General features: G+C 28.7%; 1 protein-coding gene across 1 annotated transcript in view; it reads left to right on the top strand.

Annotated features, from left to right (window-relative positions):
- The window catches only part of LOC111637131 (probable phosphorylase b kinase regulatory subunit alpha), a 77,754-nt gene that overhangs the window by 49,666 nt on the left and 1,843 nt on the right, over positions 1-26,245 (top strand). The window contains exons 22-38 of the mRNA XM_023382547.1: positions 5,352-5,370; positions 5,439-5,712; positions 5,788-5,869; positions 6,063-6,140; positions 6,229-6,305; positions 7,415-7,493; positions 7,617-7,746; positions 7,820-7,918; positions 9,968-10,003; positions 14,926-15,208; positions 15,284-15,365; positions 15,559-15,636; positions 15,725-15,801; positions 16,911-16,989; positions 17,113-17,242; positions 17,316-17,414; positions 22,030-22,073. Of these exons, the coding sequence (XP_023238315.1) occupies positions 5,352-5,370; positions 5,439-5,712; positions 5,788-5,869; positions 6,063-6,140; positions 6,229-6,305; positions 7,415-7,493; positions 7,617-7,746; positions 7,820-7,918; positions 9,968-10,003; positions 14,926-15,208; positions 15,284-15,365; positions 15,559-15,636; positions 15,725-15,801; positions 16,911-16,989; positions 17,113-17,242; positions 17,316-17,414; positions 22,030-22,073 (1,746 nt within the window). The remainder of the gene's footprint in view (positions 1-5,351; positions 5,371-5,438; positions 5,713-5,787; positions 5,870-6,062; positions 6,141-6,228; positions 6,306-7,414; positions 7,494-7,616; positions 7,747-7,819; positions 7,919-9,967; positions 10,004-14,925; positions 15,209-15,283; positions 15,366-15,558; positions 15,637-15,724; positions 15,802-16,910; positions 16,990-17,112; positions 17,243-17,315; positions 17,415-22,029; positions 22,074-26,245) is intronic.

The following is a 26,245-nucleotide window of genomic DNA, read 5'->3' on the forward strand; positions in this document are numbered from 1 at the left end:
GTACTGGTACATATCATATTTACTCGATAAAAAAATATTCAGTTACTATTGAAGATATATGTATATACAAGGTCTGTTCAAAAAGTATTGGACCTTTTTTTTTTTGCGTAAACCAATGATGTGCGAGAGGCCTCCTTCGGTGGAGTTGTGGAGGGGACAGTCATACACAGCCCTGAATTTTTTCCCGCCTGCAGGAAGCGTCATTCGTTGGCAATCGGCCTATGAGTGAGGTCATGTAGTGCGCTCTTGTCGGATTCCACTAAACTGGTAAATGACTAAACAATGTGAGCAGCAATATTACATCAAATTTTGCCAAAAACCTTGGTGATACCCAACCGTAAACCATTCGCAAGATTCAGCAGGCTTTCGGGGATGATCCTCGAGGCCAAAAAAAGTGCGGCAGGTCCGCAGCAATATCAAAGGTCATGTTGACAGTTTTTTCGATTCTTGTGGGGTGGTGTGTCATGAGTACGCACCACAAGGCCAAACCATCGCAAAGGAGTACTACCAGGAGGTCCTTCATCGTCTTTCCGATGCTGTGCGACGCAAATGACCGGATCTGTGGTCGATCAAAACTTGGCAGCTCCATCGTGATAACGCATCCGCCCATTTTGCGCATCTGATTCGGGCTTTCGTTGCCAAACATAACACTCCTGTGGTTCGTCACGCTTCGTACTCTCCCCATATGGCTCTGTGTGACTTTTGGCTATTTCCCAAACTGAAAATGCCGCTAAAATAAACTTGAATTTAGTCGAGAGAAGACATCGTGCAAAATCCGACTGACCGGCTGATGGCCATTCCAAAAGATGCGTTCCAGCAGTGTTTCCAGCAATGGCAGGAATGCTGGGAGAATTGAGGGTATAATTTATTTTTGACTCGCTTTTGAAGATAATAAAACCTTGCTTGGGAATAAATTCCTGATTTATCTTTAATATTGATGGGGTCTCTATCATTAGTGAACAATCTTCTTAATGTTGGCTGTGTGGAAAGTGGTAGTATGTAGCCACTTTTCCTAAACAAATGCGCAATTTTGAGAGATACAGGACCCAGTGGCTACATACTACCACTTTCCACACAGCCAACATTAAGAAGATTGCTCACTAATGATAGAGACCCCATCGATATTAAAGATAAATCAGGAATTTATTCCCAAGCAAGGTTTTATTATCTTCGGAAGCGAGTCGAAAATAAATTATACCCTCAATCGTTCCTTACCAACAAAGAGGATCTAAAGATAGCACATCCCCCCATTACCATTTCTGGGTCCTGTATCACTGGGAGAAGTGTATACATTACCAAGGAGACTACTTTGAAGGGGATTAGGGTTTTGTACACCAAAATCAATAAATTTATTTTTGCCGACCAAAGGTTTGATACTTTTTGAACAAACCTTGTACCTTCAAGAGTAACTGAATATTTTTTTTCACTTTTGAAAAAATATGAATTCAGTTCTGATATGAGATAACGAGTTCTGCTAATCATTCTTATTGTTGCCCCTTATTTGCCTTCTATTCTGTTCTAGTCAAAGTGTTGAAATTAAAGTACGATAAATAATAATTCATTAATCACAACTAGATGATCTGCTGAATTATTGGGATATGGAAAGATATTAAACAATCTGTCTAGTGGTACTGCCTCCTTTAGATAAGTTACTAATATCTGATTATTAAATTAGCCTTTTAATAACCTGATAATTTGAGCATGTAAATACTGTGTTCAGCTTCCCATACAAAAAATTACTCCAGATGTAATACGATGAGAAAAACGTCTTTATCAAAGCAGAACATGGTTATGTATAGGAATTGTGTGAGAAGTTGGTAGTTAAGGCACAAGGCTTAGCCTGTTCTATGACGTTGGGATGGCATGTCCTGCTCATGGGGTCAATGGATGGTGGTCTTTTAGATAGAACAAGTGGGAGAGTTAGTGAGGTCATTGATAAGGTGGTGTCAATACATGAGTTATTACAACCATTTAAACAAACTTAAGGCCTTTAATCTAAACAAGAAGAGATTACAGATGCAACGTAACAAAGTATTAAGGCGATAGAACATTAACATGAGTTCTGGTTACCAGTGACAAAAACGGCTAGTTTTCGTGGGTAGCTATGTCCCTTAAGACCAAGTCTAACTTAATTTCTAAGTTGACTGAGAGAGAGAAAGTTTATATAAAAACTTTAATTTCAAAAATTAGCTAGACAATGCTTGTAACTGATGATGCACACTTTCTGTTTGTGGGTGCTGTAACTAATTTTTGAAATTCATGTAATTCTGACAAGTTAAACAGCAATATATTTAATGATGATAAGCATTGTTTGGAATAATGGATTTAACTGAATTGAGCAAAAATTATATCTTAATTTGATGTGAATATTTTCTTTTTAAATGATTCTTCTTACTTTGATTGATAGATTATTATCCTTTCATTGATATTTGAATAAAAAAGTGAAAAATTATGTAACATATACAAAACATTTTTTTTATCTTTTTTTGCTAATAACTATCAAATAACTGAAAACATATCTTTTAGATTCAGAATCAATTTTTGATTTCAGTGTCATTTATTTTTCAGTCAATAATAACTTTTCTAATTTACAAATTGCAGATCTATAGATTTCCACTTTCATTTGTTTGTTCCTTAATCTCAAGATTGGAGTTAGGTCTTATTCCAGATTGAAGTTTGTATTGTGTGAATTCCAACCCAGACTGGAAGTCGCATGATTTCAATTTAAAATTTTCTTGAGAATGGAGTTAAATAGATGAAAGTTAAGACCAGATATGGAACTTTAGAAGTCACGTGGTTTTTAAGTTACAATATGATTAAAAATTTCAACCCAACAACTCAAAATAATCAAATTTTAAATTATTAGTATTTGTTGTTAAGTGTTCAAATTTAACAACAAATATTAGAATATTTAATAGACATTAATAATTTAAAATTTGATTATTTTGATATCCAGTAACAAACTTTAATGTAAAACTTGACAAACAAGATCTGCATCAGTTCAACAATGATATTGGAAATTGGAATGCACAGAACAACCTTTTCAAAAATTTTTTAAATGATTAGAACAAACCCTAAAGATGTAAAATATAAACTATACTTATAAAGAATTGGTGGCATTTTTAAGATGTATAAAATTAAAACAGACATAAAATATTACATAATAATAACTAATTTATGTGAGTATTTTCCAGTTTTTCATAAAAGCATTATCAATCAGATAAAAGTTTAAGAGCACTGTCTATTGGCATTAATAAGGTAATACCTTATTAACGCCAATAGACAGTTCTGTCGGCATTAATAAGTTAATAAACACAACTGAAAATAACCAAAATTACCTTCTTTTCAATAACTAGATAAAATTACTAAATACAACCAACAAAACCTTTAATATTACCTTATTAACGCCGATATATATTAGATATATTAAAATCATTTTCATTAATTTTAACAATAAAGGTGGAAAAGTATGTTTGACTTTGATGCCAAAGTAAGGATTAATTTAATATACATTCAGTTACAGCATAAAAGTACTTTTACTTCATAAGAATATTATTTATAGGTATAAAATGCTATATAGGGAGATAGTATTTAGTTATTAATAGTTTTATCTAGATATAAAATTGAATTTTATAAGATATTCAATGATCATTTTAAAAAGTTATAAAATATTTTGATTTTAATTATTTTAGAAAATGACAAAGTCCCTGGAGCAATGATTTCCACAATTAAGAAATTAAAAAGTGGTTACATTAATGGTACTCGGTAAGTTATGATTTCATGTTTTAATTATTAATTAATTATTAGTTTGTATGATATAGGAGGAAAACAGTAGTCCTTGTACTTTAAATTTAATTTTTTTTGAAAGGCTGTTCAAACTCTGAATTGTTTAAAGTTGAAATGAATTTTGCTCATTAGAAATAATGGAAAGCAAATTAATTCATTCTCGACCCTAAGTGATACACATATCAATAAATACACATAATTTAAGGTAAAAAGCAACATAGTTAAATGTGCTAAATAATAAATTAAAACACAAAAACAATAAATAAGATGTGTAAATATTGTGTAATAAAATTAAAGTTGCATTTACTGGTTCCACACTGTTGATTTTGCACCTTAAACATGATTGGCAGATTCATCACACACACTACTTTTCTGCTTTACAATGAGTTCTTTTCTCATCTCAATTGTCAATATTATGACCTTCCTCTTATGCTTTGTTGCTTCNTTGTCAAAATATATTCAAACCTTTATTTGTTGGTTCAATTATAAAGGTTTGTTGAAACAGAAGTTTGTTTTTAACTTAAAATTATGAACTAATTACAGTATTTAATATTATTGTTCAGTTGTTTCATTATTTCCACTATTTAAACAATATAACTATTTTTTAAAATCTGATAAAATCCTACACTTGATCGTATAAACTCCTGGTTTTCTTATTGTTGAGATGGCTGAAACAGTTAAGGTATCAGTCTGCTGTTCTGGGCAGGTTTTTACCCCCAAGAATTCTTCTGGATATGTTAGGCCCCATTCCCTCACCACTTGCCTGCCCCCATTATAAGCCTGATCAAACCCATGATGGTCCTGAAAATAAATTACTTTTAGTACAAGGCAGAAAGAGTAACCAAAAAATTTCCAGTTTCCAATGACCATGCAACAGTTTTAATTAATTGTTCAATATTAACAGAGCATACAAAATGTTGACTGTAAGAGATGAGAGTAATTTTTCAAATTGGAGCAAATTTCATTTGTGTGGCATACATCTGCATTAGCAATGATGACAACATTAAGTTCATAAACTTTATCCAACGTTAGTCAAAAACATCTCCCTGGTCATAATGTGTCTTATGTTTTTCCAGTTTGGCTTGTGTGACTTCAAGGAAACTGAAAGCAGTATGATTTGTATTAAAATATGTAATATAATTGTTATTAAGTTTGTGGAGACATGACAAACATTATTACATATTAACCAGTATTTTGCATTGAAATGTCTATCTTTGTTCATGGGATCGCAAATCTACTTTTCATTAATGCAGACTTAGCATAAATTGATAATGTACTAACAGGGTTTGATTGTATTTGCAAAATTATATATTGCATAAACATAAAGAAACATATTCTTCCCTGTTGAAAAGTTTAGTTTGATAAATCCTCAAATTATACAAATAAATTCAAAGAATTACTTTTAATGAAAATAAACATGTTTATTCTCTTTAAAGGTGCTTCAGATTGTATTCTACATAATCTAAAGAAAGTTTTGATTTTTGAGTTCTATGTTTGATCTTTTATACTAAATATAATCTGAAGAAGATTTAAATAAAAGAACACGAATACTTATTTATTTTTAGGTTTATTTGTGCAGTTTGAGTAATATCATTAATAAACATTTTCAAATATCAACTGAAAACCTAATTTACATTAATAATTTTTATTAGAACTAACTCGTCTAAGAGCTAATTACGAGAGAGAGAACATCCACGATTCCTCTCCGGCCAGCCCTACCATCGAGTTTGCAGAGGGTGGACAGAGTCCTCCATACGAAGAAGAAGAAGAATCCTGGGAGTCAGATCTCGCAAAGAATCGTACTAGGACCATGTCTGAATTACAGTTTGATAAAGGTGTTACTGGGGAAGATCTCATCAACATGTTTAAAGAAACTGAAATATTAGAAGAACAAGGAGATATATTACACTATCTTGTAGTTACAAAGTAGGTTTTGAATATTAATATTGATTTTTATAATTTAAAAATAATTAATATTACATAATAAAATTAACGTTTTAGAGGTGTACAATGGGATACGGGTCTTGGTACTCCAGATAATCAGATTAAAGTTAGAGATCTGCTTAAAGTTACTTACGAAAAGGTAAAATTAAAAAATTTTTTTTAAGTAAATAATTTAGTTGATAAGTAATTCTAAATTATGATTTCCAAATAAATTTGTTAGTCATTGAAGATTTTTCAATGATATTTATTTGGAAGTCTATAGAAATCCAATATTCAATATAAGTAAAATGAAATGTTTAACCGTTTTAACAATAATTTAATTACTTTCATAGGCTTGTCATGAAAAGAAATGGAGTCTTGTTAGACATATTGCAGGAATGTTAGGGAAAAGGGTAGAAGATCTTACAAAAGTATGTTATTTTGTGTACAATTCTACATGATTTAGAATTTTTTTAAACATATATTATTAAAATTAATAAAAAAATTTTTTATAAATAGGCCGTAGCTGACTTATTAGTAAGACAGAAACAAATTACTGTAGGAATGCCGCCTATGAATGAATATACTATAACACGGTAAATTTTCTAATCTTATATAATAAACAGCATATTATTTAAATATCTTTGATCTAGAAATAATTCATTTCTTAATAAAATTGTCTGAATTATCCAGAAAAAATCCATATGTTAATTTTTTTCATACATTTTGTGTTTGACAAATTTTGTTAGAAGTGATAATTCTTAAATTATACATTAATACTGGAATTGAAAGAGAAATTTTATTTAATAATTGAAGGGCTCAGTGCAACAACCAGTCAAGTACAACCTTTTGACCATAATAGATCTTCAGCTGTAGAAATTTGCTACTTTTGCTATTAGAAAGGTAACTGTTATATTTATCTTTAAAGTCATGTGTAGCAGAAGAATGCTGCTTTGAGTTGTGAAGCATCATACCATAATTTTTGATTTTATAAAATCTGAAGATTGTAAATGTGTAGTGAGAGTGAATAAAATAGACTTTTTAGCTAGTTTAAAATATATTATATAATGTAAATTTTGGTACAACAATGAGCCAAGTACATTTTTAAATATTTTATTTACAGAATTAATAAAAAGTAAAAAGTTTAAAAACATACCTAAATATTTTTTTACTCGTTGATCTTTGAAACAGCATAAAGTCAGAATCTGTTAAATGAGTTATTCAAAATGTAAAATGTTTTTTTGAATCTTTCAAAAAATTTTATAAAATGTACTTGCTGTTGCACGAAGCTCTTCAATTATTGATTCAAGATTATTTTAATTAAATTCCAAAGTTTCCAAGTTAGAAAATTTTATTCTGTTATATCAGATTATCATTTGAATGTCAAGAGGAAGTAGTGAAAAAGATGTTTGAATGCAGATGGTGGATGAAATTTGGACATTTACTCTATTGATTGGTGTACAATGCATACATTAACATAATTATGTTAAACTAAAATGATGGCATTATTTTTGGAAGATCATTTATTTTGAAAATTTTACAAAATTTATTTCATAACAAATATATTTTGTGTTATTATCTTTTAATATTAATATATTTATACAATTATATGTTTGTGAAAAATGTTTGATTGGTGTTTGGTTTTTCTGCCATTTATTGTAATTTATAACTTATTAAAAAAGTAATAATTTTATATATATTATAGACCTTTACCTTCTAAAGAATTGCGAAATATCATACATAAAGCTCACGACTGTGATCAGAGTACAGCAATGCTCACGCAGGTGCGTATTATAGATATTAGAGCTTTGATAGGTGAATTACAAATCAACGTCTTAATATGTTAACCATTTAATTATCAAAATAATTTCAAAATTTTGTATAAATGAAATTATTTATTCTTTAAGGAACTTTTGGTGTATTTGGCTATGTTCATTAGAACTGAACCACAGCTATTTCATGAAATGTTGCGAATGAGAGTTGGCTTAATTATTCAAGTAATGGCTTCTGAACTCGGACGCTCTTTAAAATGTTCTGGTATTTATAGATGTTTTGTATTATACATAATTATTCAAATTTCACTATTTTAAAATATTTTAATTCTTTTCAGGTGAGGAGGCTTCGGAACATTTATTAAACTTGAGCCCGTTTGAAATGAAAACGTTGTTGCATCACATACTTAGCGGAAAAGAGTTTGCAGTGAAAAGCGGTATGTAAGTTAACAGCATAAATAGCTGTGCAGAAATGTTTTGTGAACATAATTTCTGTTAATCTGATAAAATATTTTAAGTTTCAATGCTTTTATAATTTAAAAGAAAGATAATTTAAAAATTTTTATCATTTCATTTTTCTTTCATTTATAAAGAAAGCATTGAAAACTTAATAACTTTATCAATGCTAAATTGTAATTCAGCTTTGCATAATTAAACAGTTATGTTAACCCCTTAATCTGCATTAACTGTTTAAATATGTCAAATTTTGATGCTTATAATTTGTTTGTGCATTCTGTGAAGTTTGCATCAACAATTTTCTATTATTGTGCAATAAATGTAATTATGGCTTTGTAGGTGATATGCTGGAAGCAACATTGTCACTTTCACAATATAACAGGATTTTCAAAATGAAATGTTATTCATTTCTTGAAAGATGCTGTAATTAAATTGTTTGAAGATATTTTCTACTAAAACTCAGTTAAATTTTTTGAATAAAAATTAATTAAAATTTATTCAAAAACTAAATGAATGAAATTTTCAGTTTAAGTTGTTGTGATAATTAAAAAATTAATTTTTTTCCTGCTTCTAGTTTAGTTTAGTTAGCTTAAAACTATTAAATCAGTTAATGGGAAGGGAGTCTTTTATTTTAATATAAAAGACTCCCTTCTGGTTAAATAAAGAAATGTCCAATGCATGATTAATAGTGTGTAATGTAGGTTCATTGAAACACTCAAGTTAGCTTTGTATATACAGTTTATTTCCAAAGTAATACATATATTAGTTACTCTTACTCTTAAAGTAATAATTTATATTTTTAGTGTTTGAGATCCAAGCATAGCAATCATCTTGTCTTCATCCATAAACTTCCTCTTGTTAAATCACATTTTTAGTTTAAGGTTTAAATCTCAACCTGTCTGCAAGATTTTAGTTCCAGGAGAAGCTTATTTTTCTGTCTGCCTAATTCAAATGTGGGTGGTCATTTTTGTACTTGTTTACTTGCTTATTGCATTTTATAATTGGAAATAGTTTTACCAGATTACACTAGAGGCTAACTTAATTAACAATTTCTTGTCACCATTAGATAAAGTTGCATTGAATATACTGATTCATTTTTGTCAACTGAAGAAAAATCCTGAGAAAGTAAGAAACCAAGCAATAAATATAATCTCTGAAATGCTTCTTACATTTCAAGATATTAATAAATGACACCTGAAAAATAATGCGTATGCAATTTACCAAAAAGTTCAGCATACAAATGACACAAATTTCAATTGTCGGCATATTATAGTGAGTTATATAATGAAAAATAGCATTGATCAGCAACAGAAGTATTAATATATTTCATTTTCTTTATGATTGATTTGTATTGTTTGTATTGAATTTTATCTAAAACTTTTTTAGTGAAATTATTATTTTTCAGAGATTATAATTTTACTAAATACTGTAAAGTCAAAAACACTATTAATAAATCTTAGTAGATTTCAAATATTCTTTCTAATCAAATATTCTTTCTAATCAAATATTCAATACAATTTAATGTATAGCTAAAATACTTAAAAATTAATTGTTGTAAGTTGAAAAATAGCATAATTAGCCAAAACAAATTATGTAATATTTTATCAGTTATTCTATCAGGCAATCAAGCATAAGTAGGATTGCAAGGAGTTTGGCACGACTGCAAGTCAGACATTGTAACTTCTCGAGCCGACATTCTTTGTGCCATTGACTCTTGGCACCACCAAATCTGACTTCCCGTGAGTTCTGCTCCATACTTAAACTTTAATTAGATATAGGCAGAAATAGTATTTGTTAAAAATGGTTTAACACTAGAAGCAGGAAATGGCTAATCATAAAACAAAGATTTAAAAAAATTAAATTACAAAAAATCAAGTCAATTTATTCGATACAAAAATATGGTTAAGGGGTTAAATTGCTAACTTTTCTTACTAAAGCCATTAATTATAATTAAATTAAAATCTGCAGAGTTAATAATATGCCAAACTAATATATTAGAGATTATATAATTAATACAGCAACTGTTCCAGATTCATCTGATAATCTAAAAATATTCTTATTTCATGGTATCAATTGAAAGCAAAAAAATAATAGTGAGTACAGTTTTTAAAATATAATTGCTTCAATTATTTATCATTAACATAGGAAAACAATTATATTAACAATTTAACTGCAATGTGCTGCATGCTTTTGTGTGTTTGCTGTTGTCTGCCTGTCTCTTTTTTAGTTATTATTACAATAATTATATATAAAAAAATTTAAGACTACTTTTTAAAATTGAATTTGATTTTTTAACTTAAATGTATATAATGTGTACTTCTGCAAATTCAACAAATTTTTAGAAAAACATTCAATACCATATTTTTTGAATATCATATTTTTTTTCTTTTGAAGTTAACAGTTAACAAAAATGTTTACTTTTTCTATCTTATGCAAAGTTAGGAAGTTAATTGTTTGGGTTGCCGATACCAATAAATTTCAAGTATCGTACATTGTTTTGAATATCAGTCAGTGCCAATCAGTGATTAGAATCGGTTCTCTCTGAGGAAATATTTGATGCATCAAAATATTGGGTACATTCCAGTATGCCTCGGTCTCAACCACAACCAAAGCACTGGTGAACAGTTTAATAAGCTTTGTCTAGACCTAAATATTCTTGAAAATTTAAAATTATGAGTAAAATAGTAAAAGATGATGAAAGCAACAGTGCTATATTGACATTTTCAGACTTATTTTGTCAAAATAACTTTGGATTAAAACAGTTAAGTAGTAAAAATTGCGTTAATAAAATAACTGTGGAGGCAATCATATTGAGCTTACTGTATCCACAACCTGGCAACTGCAATATGTGTTAGTCACTGCACCAATGAACTTGGTGAATATCAGAATACAGTTTAATATGTTCCAGTTTGTCGATGTACCATTTGATGCATACTGGTGTATTCATTGTCTAGACCTAAATATTTTTGAAAATTTAAAATTATGAATAAAATAGTAAAAGATGCCATATTGATTGATGCTTTAAAAAAATCAATGTTTCATTGATGTTTATCACACGTTATTGATGGTAAAATATCAATGACCGACATTGAACATCACTATTTGTGAGTGTATTATAGACCTATCTTGTAGTGTTGATAAATACAAATAGTGCATGTGCATTACAACATGTAGTGACAGTAAATTATTATAGGCAACTGTTAGGAAGAAGGAAAAATTATTTGGTTATTTCTTGTTCATTTTTTTGCAACAGATGGGCACCCCTTTTTTGCAGTGTCCTTAGGCAATTGCCTATGATGTCTAGCGATAAAACTGACCCTGATAGCAGTGAATTAAATTTAATTTATAAAATTTATTAGAATATTTAGACTTTAAAATATTTTGATTTATGTTGCAGGTCAAAATTATAAACTCAATACAAAATGTTGTAGTTTTTAGAATACAAAGTTTTGAAGTAGTGTTTTACATTCATTTTCTTCTCTGAGATGTAAATGAATACAGATGAGCATGTGTGTGCTTTTTAATGGTTATACAATAAGTCAAAACTTGTTCATTCAAGTAGAGATTTAGCTACAGGTTTGTAATCTTGACCAGCAATGTATAGATTGATCAAATGGTAAACTTGCTTAGGAGGAGTAAAGTAGGAGACGACAGGAGTCTGTGGCATGTGACTGACATGTCACACATTATTAATTTATTTATACTGTATAGAGTTAGATGTTATCTCTTGACTAAATTTCTCACAACGCGTAGTAGAGCAGTAACAAGCGTGGCCGATTAATAGCATTGTTAGGTCCAGTTTTCACAATTAAACTTTAAATTTGATCACTCCGTACAATGTGAAAATTGATTTATATATTTTTACAATAGATATTTGGATATTTCTATTAAATATCCAAAATAAATATAATATTTATTCTAATTAACAATATGCCATTTATAATGTTTATTAGAGTGCAACTATTATTCCTATTCTTTGGAAAATTATGCATGTCCATTCTAAGTTTGTTTTCTGCTCTAAATATGTAATTTAATTTTGTTCTAAATACATAGAATGCTACGTTTACAATAATTATTATTTATTCTTTGTGAGAGTCACAATCATATATTATTAATATGTGAAAAATATGTTTCAAACTGATAAGCATAATATATACTTTTTTCTATAAACAATTTTTGCAAAACAGAATTCAAGAACATTTAATTAAAACTTAATCACAATATTATTTTTCTATATTTCCATAATATATTTTTCATAATTCATAATTATTNTGTACTGGTACATATCATATTTACTCGTTTATAAGACAATCTCACATATAGGAAGAGGTGTGATTTTAAAGATCAAAATAAAGAAAATTAGATTTATTAATACAATTTAATTTAATTTCATTTAATCACAAAAAATGTCAGATGCACGTAAATGCACACATTGTCCTGCAAAAATTACTGGCATTTTAAACTTTAAGGAAAAATCTTATAAAATCGACAACATAATTTGTGCGCATAAAGTTGGACAATCGGGACCTTTTTTTGCCAATTCTTGACAGTCAGATCCACTCTCCATTGATTACACTTATGAGTTTCTCTGAATTCTAATTTCCGAATAATTATCTGTTTTCACATGGGAATGGATTAAAACTTATATCGGGCTCCTGTGTGATTTTGGAATTTTAAATTGGAATTCGATTCAAAAGCTTTTCTTTTTTATTGTTATTCATCTTTACTCCTGACAATACGCAAGAATGATTGAAACGACCCAGATAAAATGCTTTTGTTTTTAAACACCAGAGGGTGAGCATCCAGTAAAAAATGTGGATATACAGTTCACAAAAATCATTGCAAAAACGTAAAGATTCCTTTGCTCGTGCGTATAGGATAACCTAGGTTTTTGAAGTAATGAAAAATGAATAAAAACCTCATCTTATATGCAAGTAAATATGGTATATAAATATTTATTAAGTGAGATGAGCACATGTTCTCAGTTTTCCATAAAAAATTTAAGTAGTTGTATAGATGGTAAGTTAGTAAATATTAAAAGCCATTTTATTCAGGATTATTTTAATTTTATCAGAAATATAAGGTCAAATATGCTAGTTTTCAACAGAAGATATATAATAGTTGCAAAGTTACATAATAGTGATTTCAAACTATAAAAAGCTGGATGTAATTTGCCTGAAAATTTGAAAAATATCCTGAAGGTTATACTCAGCACAGATTTATACACATTAGAAAATAATTTAAATTAACTAATAAATAAATGTGCATTGAATTATTAAATTAATGCATTTGAGATAGCAATGCAGTCAAACCTATTATTACAAATTTGAAGGGACTTAAAACTTGGCACTTTGTATTAACAAGGTTCTTGTTAAGTAAACTTTACAAAAGATTGTTATGTCATCAAATAGAAAAAGCCAAATTTTCTCCTGGTTATTTCACTATGATTTACCTTGTTTCGATATGTTAAAAATTAAATAAACGAATAACCTTTTGTGCTACTACAAATATACACTTTATTGAGATACATTGACTTAAAGAATCAATGCTCATTTCTTGACATCAGCTAGAGTTGCTAGAATGATGATTAAAACTACTGGATGTAGCAAGTTAACCTATCAACCAAATTGAATCCAGGAGATGAACTCATATAAAACTTTGCAAATTTAAAAATAACTTATTTGTTTGGATTTTGATGAAAACAGAAGTTTTAAAACTTCTGTTTTCATCTGGCTATATAGTAAATAACTCCAACAAACCTTTATAATTAAACCAGCAAATATATTAAATTGTCAAAATATATTAAAAACTTTATTTGTTGGTTCAATTATAAAGGTTTGTTGAAACAGAAGTTTGTTTTTAACTTAAAATTATGAACTAATTACAGTATTTAATATTATTGTTCAGTTGTTTCATTATTTCCACTATTTAAACAATATAACTATTTTTTAAAATCTGATAAAATCCTACACTTGATCGTATAAACTCCTGGTTTTCTTATTGTTGAGATGGCTGAAACAGTTAAGGTATCAGTCTGCTGTTCTGGGCAGGTTAAAACCCCAAGAATTTTTCTGGATATGTTAGGCCCCATTCCCTCACCACTTGCCTACCCCATTATAAGCCTGATCAAACCCATGATGGTCCTGAAAATAAAGTACTTTTAGTGCTTACAAGGCAGAAAGAGTAAACAAAAAATTTCCAGTTTCCAATGACCATGCAACAGTTTTAATTAATTGTTCAATATTAACAGAGCATACAAAATGTTGACTGTAAGAGATGAGAGTAATTTTTCAAATTGGAGCAAATTTCATTTGTGTGGCATACATCTGCATTAGCAATGATGACAACATTAAGTTCATAAACTTTATCCAACGTTAGTCAAAAAATCTCCCTGGTCATAATGTGTTTTATGTTTTTCCAGTTTGGCTTGTGTGACTTCAAGGAAACTGAAAGCAGTATGATTTGTATTAAAATATGTAATATAATTGTTATTAAGTTTGTGGAGACATGACAAACATTATTACATATTAACCAGTATTTTGCATTGAAATGTCTATCTTTGTTCATGGGATCGCAAATCTACTTTTTATTAATGCAGACTTAGCATAAATTGATAATGTACTAACAGGGTTTGACTGTATTTGCAAAATTATATATTGCATAAACATAAAGAAACATATTCTTCCCTGTTGAAAAGTTTAGTTTGATAAATCCTCAAATTATACAAATAAATTCAAAGAATTACTTTTAATGAAAATAAACATGTTTATTCTCTTTAAAGGTGCTTCAGATTGTATTCTACATAATCTAAAGAAAGCTTTGATTTTTGAGTTCTATGTTTGATCTTTTATACTAAATATAATCTGAAGAAGATTTAAATAAAAGAACACGAATACTTATTTATTTTTAGGTTTATTTGTGCAGTTTGAGTAATATCATTAATAAACATTTTCAAATATCAACTGAAAACCTAATTTACATTAATAATTTTTATTAGAACTAACTCGTCTAAGAGCTAATTACGAGAGAGAGAACATCCACGATTCCTCTCCGGCCAGCCCTACCATCGAGTTTGCAGAGGGTGGACAGAGTCCTCCATACGAAGAAGAAGAAGAATCCTGGGAGTCAGATCTCGCAAAGAATCGTACTAGGACCATGTCTGAATTACAGTTTGATAAAGGTGTTACTGGGGAAGATCTCATCAACATGTTTAAAGAAACTGAAATATTAGAAGAACAAGGAGATATATTACACTATCTTGTAGTTACAAAGTAGGTTTTGAATATTAATATTGATTTTTATAATTTAAAAATAATTAATATTACATAATAAAATTAACGTTTTAGAGGTGTACAATGGGATACGGGTCTTGGTACTCCAGATAATCAGATTAAAGTTAGAGATCTGCTTAAAGTTACTTACGAAAAGGTAAAATTTAAAAATTTTTTTTAAGTAAATAATTTAGTTGATAAGTAATTCTAAATTATGATTTCCAAATAAATTTGTTAGTCATTGAAGATTTTTCAATGATATTTATTTGGAAGTCTATAGAAATCCAATATTCAATATAAGTAAAATGAAATGTTTAACCGTTTTAACAATAATTTAATTACTTTCATAGGCTTGTCATGAAAAGAAATGGAGTCTTGTTAGACATATTGCAGGAATGTTAGGGAAAAGGGTAGAAGATCTTACAAAAGTATGTTATTTTGTGTACAATTCTACATGATTTAGAATTTTTTTAAACATATATTATTAAAATTAATAAAAAAAATTTTTATAAATAGGCCGTAGCTGACTTATTAGTAAGACAGAAACAAATTACTGTAGGAATGCCGCCTATGAATGAATATACTATAACACGGTAAATTTTCTAATCTTATATAATAAACAGCATATTATTTAAATATCTTTGATCTAGAAATAATTCATTTCTTAATAAAATTGTCTGAATTATCCAGAAAAAATCCATATGTTAATTTTTTTCATACATTTTGTGTTTGACAAATTTTGTTAGAAGTGATAATTCTTAAATTATACATTAATACTGGAATTGAAAGAGAAATTTTATTTAATAATTGAAGGGCTCAGTGCAACAACCAGTCAAGTACAACCTTTTGACCATAATAGATCTTCAGCTGTAGAAATTTGCTACTTTTGCTATTAGAAAGGTAACTGTTATATTTATCTTTAAAGTCATGTGTAGCAGAAGAATGCTGCTTTGAGTTGTGAAGCATCATACCATAATTTTTGATTTTATAAAATCTGAAGATTGTAAATGTGTAGTGAGAGTGAATAAAATAGACTTTTTAGCTAGTTTAAAATATATTATATAATGTAAATTTTGGTACAACAATGAGCCAAGTACATTTTTAAATATTTTATTTACAGAATTAATAAAAAGTAAAAAGTTTAAAAACATACCTAAATATTTTTTTACTCGTAGATCTTTGAAACAGCATAAAGTCAGAATCTGTTAAATGAGTTATTCAAAATGTAAAATGTTTTTTTGAATCTTTCAAAAAATTTTATAAAATGTACTTGCTGTTGCACGAAGCTCTTCAATTATTGATTCAAGATTATTTTAATTAAATTCCAAAGTTTCCAAGTTAGAAAATTTTATTCTGTTATATCAGATTATCATTTGAATGTCAAGAGGAAGTAGTGAAAAAGATGTTTGAATGCAGATGGTGGATGAAATTTGGACATTTACTCTATTGATTGGTGTACAATGCATACATTAACATAATTATGTTAAACTAAAATGATGGCATTATTTTTGGAAGATCATTTATTTTGAAAATTTTACAAAATTTATTTCATAACAAATATATTTTGTGTTATTATCTTTTAATATTAATATATTTATACAATTATATGTTTGTGAAAAATGTTTGATTGGTGTTTGGTTTTTCTGCCATTTATTGTAATTTATAACTTATTAAAAAAGTAATAATTTTATATATATTATAGACCTTTACCTTCTAAAGAATTGCGAAATATCATACATAAAGCTCACGACTGTGATCAGAGTACAGCAATGCTCACGCAGGTGCGTATTATAGATATTAGAGCTTTGATAGGTGAATTACAAATCAACGTATTAATATGTTAACCATTTAATTATCAAAATAATTTCAAAATTTTGTATAAATGAAATTATTTATTCTTTAAGGAACTTTTGGTGTATTTGGCTATGTTCATTAGAACTGAACCACAGCTATTTCATGAAATGTTGCGAATGAGAGTTGGCTTAATTATTCAAGTAATGGCTTCTGAACTCGGACGCTCTTTAAAATGTTCTGGTATTTATAGATGTTTTGTATTATACATAATTATTCAAATTTCACTATTTTAAAATATTTTAATTCTTTTCAGGTGAGGAGGCTTCGGAACATTTATTAAACTTGAGCCCGTTTGAAATGAAAACGTTGTTGCATCACATACTTAGCGGAAAAGAGTTTGCAGTGAAAAGCGGTATGTAAGTTAACAGCATAAATAGCTGTGCAGAAATGTTTTGTGAACATAATTTCTGTTAATCTGATAAAATATTTTAAGTTTCAATGCTTTTATAATTTAAAAGAAAGATAATTTAAAAATTTTTATCATTTCATTTTTCTTTCATTTATAAAGAAAGCATTGAAAACTTAATAACTTTATCAATGCTAAATTGTAATTCAGCTTTGCATAATTAAACAGTTATGTTAACCCCTTAATCTGCATTAACTGTTTAAATATGTCAAATTTTGATGCTTATAATTTGTTTGTGCATTCTGTGAAGTTTGCATCAACAATTTTCTATTATTGTGCAATAAATGTAATTATGGCTTTGTAGGTGATATGCTGGAAGCAACATTGTCACTTTCACAATATAACAGGATTTTCAAAATGAAATGTTATTCATTTCTTGAAAGATGCTGTAATTAAATTGTTTGAAGATATTTTCTACTAAAACTCAGTTAAATTTTTTGAATAAAAATTAATTAAAATTTATTCAAAAACTAAATGAATGAAATTTTCAGTTTAAGTTGTTGTGATAATTAAAAAATTAATTTTTTTCCTGCTTCTAGTTTAGTTTAGTTAGCTTAAAACTATTAAATCAGTTAATGGGAAGGGAGTCTTTTATTTTAATATAAAAGACTCCCTTCTGGTTAAATAAAGAAATGTCCAATGCATGATTAATAGTGTGTAATGTAGGTTCATTGAAACACTCAAGTTAGCTTTGTATATACAGTTTATTTCCAAAGTAATACATATATTAGTTACTCTTACTCTTAAAGTAATAATTTATATTTTTAGTGTTTGAGATCCAAGCATAGCAATCATCTTGTCTTCATCCATAAACTTCCTCTTGTTAAATCACATTTTTAGTTTAAGGTTTAAATCTCAACCTGTCTGCAAGATTTTAGTTCCAGGAGAAGCTTATTTTTCTGTCTGCCTAATTCAAATGTGGGTGGTCATTTTTGTACTTGTTTACTTGCTTATTGCATTTTATAATTGGAAATAGTTTTACCAGATTACACTAGAGGCTAACTTAATTAACAATTTCTTGTCACCATTAGATAAAGTTGCATTGAATATACTGATTCATTTTTGTCAACTGAAGAAAAATCCTGAGAAAGTAAGAAACCAAGCAATAAATATAATCTCTGAAATGCTTCTTACATTTCAAGATATTAATAAATGACACCTGAAAAATAATGCGTATGCAATTTACCAAAAAGTTCAGCATACAAATGACACAAATTTCAATTGTCGGCATATTATAGTGAGTTATATAATGAAAAATAGCATTGATCAGCAACAGAAGTATTAATATATTTCATTTTCTTTATGATTGATTTGTATTGTTTGTATTGAATTTTATCTAAAACTTTTTTAGTGAAATTATTATTTTTCAGAGATTATAATTTTACTAAATACTGTAAAGTCAAAAACACTATTAATAAATCTTAGTAGATTTCAAATATTCTTTCTAATCAAATATTCTTTCTAATCAAATATTCAATACAATTTAATGTATAGCTAAAATACTTAAAAATTAATTGTTGTAAGTTGAAAAATAGCATAATTAGCCAAAACAAATTATGTAATATTTTATCAGTTATTCTATCAGGCAATCAAGCATAAGTAGGATTGCAAGGAGTTTGGCACGACTGCAAGTCAGACATTGTAACTTCTCGAGCCGACATTCTTTGTGCCATTGACTCTTGGCACCACCAAATCTGACTTCCCGTGAGTTCTGCTCCATACTTAAACTTTAATTAGATATAGGCAGAAATAGTATTTGTTAAAAATGGTTTAACACTAGAAGCAGGAAATGGCTAATCATAAAACAAAGATTTAAAAAAATTAAATTACAAAAAATCAAGTCAATTTATTCGATACAAAAATATGGTTAAGGGGTTAAATTGCTAACTTTTCTTACTAAAGCCATTAATTATAATTAAATTAAAATCTGCAGAGTTAATAATATGCCAAACTAATATATTAGAGATTATATAATTAATACAGCAACTGTTCCAGATTCATCTGATAATCTAAAAATATTCTTATTTCATGGTATCAATTGAAAGCAAAAAAATAATAGTGAGTACAGTTTTTAAAATATAATTGCTTCAATTATTTATCATTAACATAGGAAAACAATTATATTAACAATTTAACTGCAATGTGCTGCATGCTTTTGTGTGTTTGCTGTTGTCTGCCTGTCTCTTTTTTAGTTATTATTACAATAATTATATATAAAAAAATTTAAGACTACTTTTTAAAATTGAATTTGATTTTTTAACTTAAATGTATATAATGTGTACTTCTGCAAATTCAACAAATTTTTAGAAAAACATTCAATACCATATTTTTTGAATATCATATTTTTTTTCTTTTGAAGTTAACAGTTAACAAAAATGTTTACTTTTTCTATCTTATGCAAAGTTAGGAAGTTAATTGTTTGGGTTGCCGATACCAATAAATTTCAAGTATCGTACATTGTTTTGAATATCAGTCAGTGCCAATCAGTGATTAGAATCGGTTCTCTCTGAGGAAATATTTGATGCATCAAAATATTGGGTACATTCCAGTATGCCTCGGTCTCAACCACAACCAAAGCACTGGTGAACAGTTTAATAAGCTTTGTCTAGACCTAAATATTCTTGAAAATTTAAAATTATGAGTAAAATAGTAAAAGATGATGAAAGCAACAGTGCTATATTGACATTTTCAGACTTATTTTGTCAAAATAACTTTGGATTAAAACAGTTAAGTAGTAAAAATTGCGTTAATAAAATAACTGTGGAGGCAATCATATTGAGCTTACTGTATCCACAACCTGGCAACTGCAATATGTGTTAGTCACTGCACCAATGAACTTGGTGAATATCAGAATACAGTTTAATATGTTCCAGTTTGTCGATGTACCATTTGATGCATACTGGTGTATTCATTGTCTAGACCTAAATATTTTTGAAAATTTAAAATTATGAATAAAATAGTAAAAGATGCCATATTGATTGATGCTTTAAAAAAATCAATGTTTCATTGATGTTTATCACACGTTATTGATGGTAAAATATCAATGACCGACATTGAACATCACTATTTGTGAGTGTATTATAGACCTATCTTGTAGTGTTGATAAATACAAATAGTGCATGTGCATTACAACATGTAGTGACAGTAAATTATTATAGGCAACTGTTAGGAAGAAGGAAAAATTATTTTGTTATTTCTTGTTCATTTTTTTGCAACAGATGGGCACCCCTTTTTTGCAGTGTCCTTAGGCAATTGCCTATGATGTCTAGCGATAAAACTGACCCTGATAGCAGTGAATTAAATTTAATTTATAAAATTTATTAGAATATTTAGACTTTAAAATATTTTGATTTATGTTGCAGGTCAAAATTATAAACTCAATACAAAATGTTGTAGTTTTTAGAATACAAAGTTTTGAAGTAGTGTTTTACATTCATTTTCTTCTCTGAGATGTAAATGAATACAGATGAGCATGTGTGTGCTTTTTAATGGTTATACAATAAGTCAAAACTTGTTCATTCAAGTAGAGATTTAGCTACAGGTTTGTAATCTTGACCAGCAATGTATAGATTGATCAAATGGTAAACTTGCTTAGGAGGAGTAAAGTAGGAGACGACAGGAGTCTGTGGCATGTGACTGACATGTCACACATTATTAATTTATTTATACTGTATAGAGTTAGATGTTATCTCTTGACTAAATTTCTCACAACGCGTAGTAGAGCAGTAACAAGCGTGGCCGATTAATAGCATTGTTAGGTCCAGTTTTCACAATTAAACTTTAAATTTGATCACTCCGTACAATGTGAAAATTGATTTATATATTTTTACAATAGATATTTGGATATTTCTATTAAATATCCAAAATAAATATAATATTTATTCTAATTAACAATATGCCATTTATAATGTTTATTAGAGTGCAACTATTATTCCTATTCTTTGGAAAATTATGCATGTCCATTCTAAGTTTGTTTTCTGCTCTAAATATGTAATTTAATTTTGTTCTAAATACATAGAATGCTACGTTTACAATAATTATTATTTATTCTTTGTGAGAGTCACAATCATATATTATTAATATGTGAAAAATATGTTTCAAACTGATAAGCATAATATATACTTTTTTCTATAAACAATTTTTGCAAAACAGAATTCAAGAACATTTAATTAAAACTTAATCACAATATTATTTTTCTATATTTCCATAATATATTTTTCATAATTCATAATTATTCCATTAATTTTTTAAAAATATTATGTTAATTACTTATATTAATAAGATAAAACACCATTACCTCTCTAAAAGAAAATGATGATTATTCTCATAATACAGAAAACAATGTAAATAAAAATCAAAGCAATTTCTTAATTTAGTTTTTAGATTTTATCAAAGTTTTGAATATTCCAAAGTTGGATATTGAGAAAATGTGGTATGAATTTATAAATTTAACATATTTCCAGCAGAAGCACACAGTTTATAAATTATTATTAATACTTTAAACTGTTATTAGTACGTATTTACTTTGTCATCATTTAATAAATCTTATTCTTTTTTTCAGCGAGAAGTGGTATTATTTCTTTAGCTCATACTAAAGCTAGCAAGGTGAGAAAATTTATTTTTTATCTAAAAATCAATAAAAAATTATTTCTTTAAGTATTCTTTGTAGTATATGTTTTATTAAAAATGTTTAATTAATTAGAATGCATTGCTTCATTCCAAATATTAAGATTATATAAATATCTAAATTTAACAAGATACATTTAATTTCTGTAAACTATAAAGTATGTTGTTTGTGGAATTGCAATGAGCAGTAACTATGATGAAATTTCATGTTGAATCTGTATCATTAAGAGAATGTGTTATTTTTTAACGAACTTTGTGCATCTGGTTATACCCTGGTTTACCAGAGAGCTTAAAACAATGATAACAGTAATATACAGTTTGGAACACTTGCTAGCCTTCTGGTGACAACCTTCAGAAATATATGGTCATGAAAGAATTGCAAAAATTTGAGTTTTTTGTTTTAGCTACCAATATCAAAAGTTTTTTAATTTACATACCTTGAAGATGAGCTGTAAGACTTGAAAGTAATCAAAAAAACAGCTAGATCCTTGCTGGATTATAAAAGTTAATTAATTAATAAGATATTAAGCAATTTGGTTAGAGATAGGTTGCTTGACTGTCATCTTGTGTTAAATATTGTTACCATATTGGCCCAAATGTAAGTCAACTCCCAATTTTGGAACTTTTTGTGACAAAAATTAGAACTTGAATATAAACTAACCATTTATTGATATTAATTTTATTTGCATACCAAAAATTAGCAGTTTGCATTAAAAAATTTAGAAAGTCATTGAAACATTTTATCACTTTCTTCTTTGTTGGAACTTTTGTTGTCATCACTGCCGTAACGGTCTTCGGCTTCCTCAAACAGTACATTGTTCTGCCCAAGTTCTTGGTAATACTTGGTAACATTACTTAAAGCCCTTTATAACCTTATAATTGTATCTTCACCAATTTTTTATAATTCTACTGTTAATCTAACACAAGAATACAGAGGGTTGATCTTATAGGCCTCTTAATTCGGCATTACATAATGCCGAATTAAGAGGCCTATAAAGTAACCTAAATGCCATTGCGCCAGTTTCGATTATGCTCGATCTGATGGCCACGTTGTGAAACTATAGCCCTACATTAAAGTTTCCACTGTAGAAGATTTCTTTGAAGAAATTCATGTTTAAACGGTCCCATTCCTCCTTACAGGCTTTCCATAAGCCTGCCATTGTTTTTGGACAATGGCTTCCCAGAGCTCATTTCAATAGACCAAATGCACAGTAGTCCGTTGGAGCCAGGTCGGGTGAATTCACGGGAATGTCATTGAAAGGGATGGTATGGATTACTATTTCATGTTCCAATACATGGATGAAATCTCAGGTCAATTTGGAGGTATGACTGGAAGCTTTGTCTTGATGCACCCATATATTTGGTCATTTCTGTACAAAGCAGGGATCTCTTCACAGTACAGAGGTTCCAGAACATTAGTCTGGTAGTAAGTCAAATTAATTTTAACATTTTTTCAACTTTTCTGATGTTTAGTTTACCACGATAACAATAACCCACAATGACCATAAAGCCTGACGGAAAACTTTTGCGACATTCCTTGAACCATTTTTGGTATGGTCTCCCATCTGATGGTCTGTAGTAAATTGCCCGCGATTTGTTACAATTGTTCATGTACACCCATGCTTCATCTAACATGACTACAAACTGCTTGTTTACCAAAAGATATTTTTCATACAGTTTTTGGCAGTTGGTCTTTTGTTCTTGGATGTGATGAGACAGCAGTTTGTGAACTCAACCTTTATGGCATTTCTCTAGTTTCAAATTCTTGTGAATGATGGCATGAACTTTGGAATTGGGCCATTCCAACACTCTGGACAATACTTTGTTGGGTTTTTGGATTTGAATCACTGATCAGTCATCACACTTTTGCTTTCAGCTCTGGTGTGCAGCTTGGGGCATTCCTTTTTCTGGGCTGAATTGAAACACTTGATGACGGTCCTGGCTTTTGTATCCATATCATAAAACGTTAAAACCACGATTTTTGCACATTTTAATAATTTGAGTTTGCAAATATTTTGCATTGGAAAGTGAAGTTACATAATCTGCCCAAAAATCTGAAATTTTAGATGGCGTATTTGCGATTGTTAAACCTTATTTATCAAAAGTAAAACTCAGAATATACAGCAGCACGTGGGCCAGTTGCTTTTATTCTACTTCCTACAACTGGAACTATGGATAATATGCAAATCGGCATTATGGAACGTGATCAACCTTCTGTATCTGGAATTTTTAATACTTTTTATCTATGCCATTGATTATGAAAATTCTCATTGAATTACATTTCTTTCTTCTCAAAATTATTTTAGAAACAAAATTTCTTTTGAATTCCAAAGTTGGACAACAAAAGGTTTTTTTTTAATAGAAAGAGATTATTATAAGCAACAAATTGTAACTTCAATTATACTAACACTGTGACGGCTTTTCCTTTTTTTGCTAGACTTATTACACCATCAGTCAGTCAGAAAGAGGACAAACTTTAGAAAATCATATGTTTATTTCCCTGAGGAGTATGCATTTCAGACATTAAGTCCCTTTTCAACCCCATGTGATATAAATGATTATGAATAGTACAGGAAATTATGACGATGGATACGATATGGATGCATCGTTGCAATTTCCTGTACTACTCATAATCATTTACACCAAATGGAGTTGAAAAGGGACTTAATGTCCGAAATGCATACTTTTCAGGGAAATAAAGATATGATTTTCTAAAGTTTGTCCTCTTTCTGACTGATGGCGTAATAAGTCTAGTGAAAAGGGAAAAGCCGTCATAGTGCTAGTGTAATTGAACACAAGACTAGACAAGAAGCGTATTATAGAAATTGTAACTTATTGCTTCTTTTCTGTCAAAGTCAATAAAAATAAAATCAATAAAAGTTAGGACATGTCTCGATTTTGTTCTACATGTGCTAGATGGTAGTCTGCTTGGCATATAGGTCACACCAATAGAAATAGACTTCCTTGCATATTTCACATGTATTCTGGAAAGTGTGTTTTGTTTTATGATTAACAAAAATGAAACCAAAACCAAAATTTTGTGCTTCATTTTCATTTGTCTTATTTTTTTTTATAACTATCTAAAACATATAATCATATCAAATACACAAACTTATAATTACAATAGAAACCAAAGCCTGATGCATTGATACTAAATCAAATAACTGCCATAATTAATCCGGCTATTATTTTGCTATTAATAATTACTTAATATCTAATTTGGTATTAGAGGTAGATGTTAGGTGCCATCTCTTATCTAAATCAATAATTATAATAATTTATTAAATAATTTAGAACAGCCTGGATGAAAAGAACTAGCCCGGGCGGGATTTTAACCTGCAACCTCTGCTTATGTTTGGTGTGCTGCCAGTTAAGCTATCCAGACCTCTGAGCAATTCTTCGCTTCTGGATGTATTTAAACCTAGATATAACCATTCGCGGTTACTTGTGGTGCCGGCTGGGGATGACTTCTATGCCCATGGCCTAAGTAGTACTCCACTATGGCACTTGGTTGACTATTGCTTTACCTGGCATGGTATATATATATAATAAACATCCTGATTATTAGTAATAGCCCAATTAATTATGGCGGTCATTTGATTTAATTACAATATAAATTACATTTTACAACAGAATAAATTTTATGGTAAATTTTTGGCAACCTTCCCCAATTTTAGACGATTTAGTTTGCAGCCTTGCATGATAGCTAATAAGTTGGCTGGTGTTTAGTATTGCTAAACAATCTATGCACTGAATTTTAGTGTCATTTTAACATCTATGGTGCATACCACAAAGTTATCGAAAACAAAGGAAACTTTAATCAGACTTGAATTTAGGTCAAGAGTGATTTTTTTTTGGCCCCTTGAAATTGGGAAAAATATAAACTAATATTTGGGCCATGGTATTATATAGACTTGAAAGTATTTGGGACTTTGTTACTGTTTTAGTTATTACCTTGAGCTCTCCAGTATAGCAAAGTATAACTAAACTTTAAAAACTGGAGATTAAAAACATAAAATTAGTCAGAATTACATTAAAAATAAGTTCAGAATTATTTCAGAAGCAAGAATTAAATCTAAAATATATGCATGTTAAACAAACTGATGATAAAAAAAAAAAAACATGTTCCAATCTAATGATTATTTGATTTC

This window comes from Centruroides sculpturatus, unplaced genomic scaffold (genome assembly GCF_000671375.1).
Source record: "Centruroides sculpturatus isolate CEXI.00-Female unplaced genomic scaffold, Cexi_2.0 scaffold1093, whole genome shotgun sequence".
NCBI classification, from domain to species: domain Eukaryota; kingdom Metazoa; phylum Arthropoda; class Arachnida; order Scorpiones; family Buthidae; genus Centruroides; species Centruroides sculpturatus.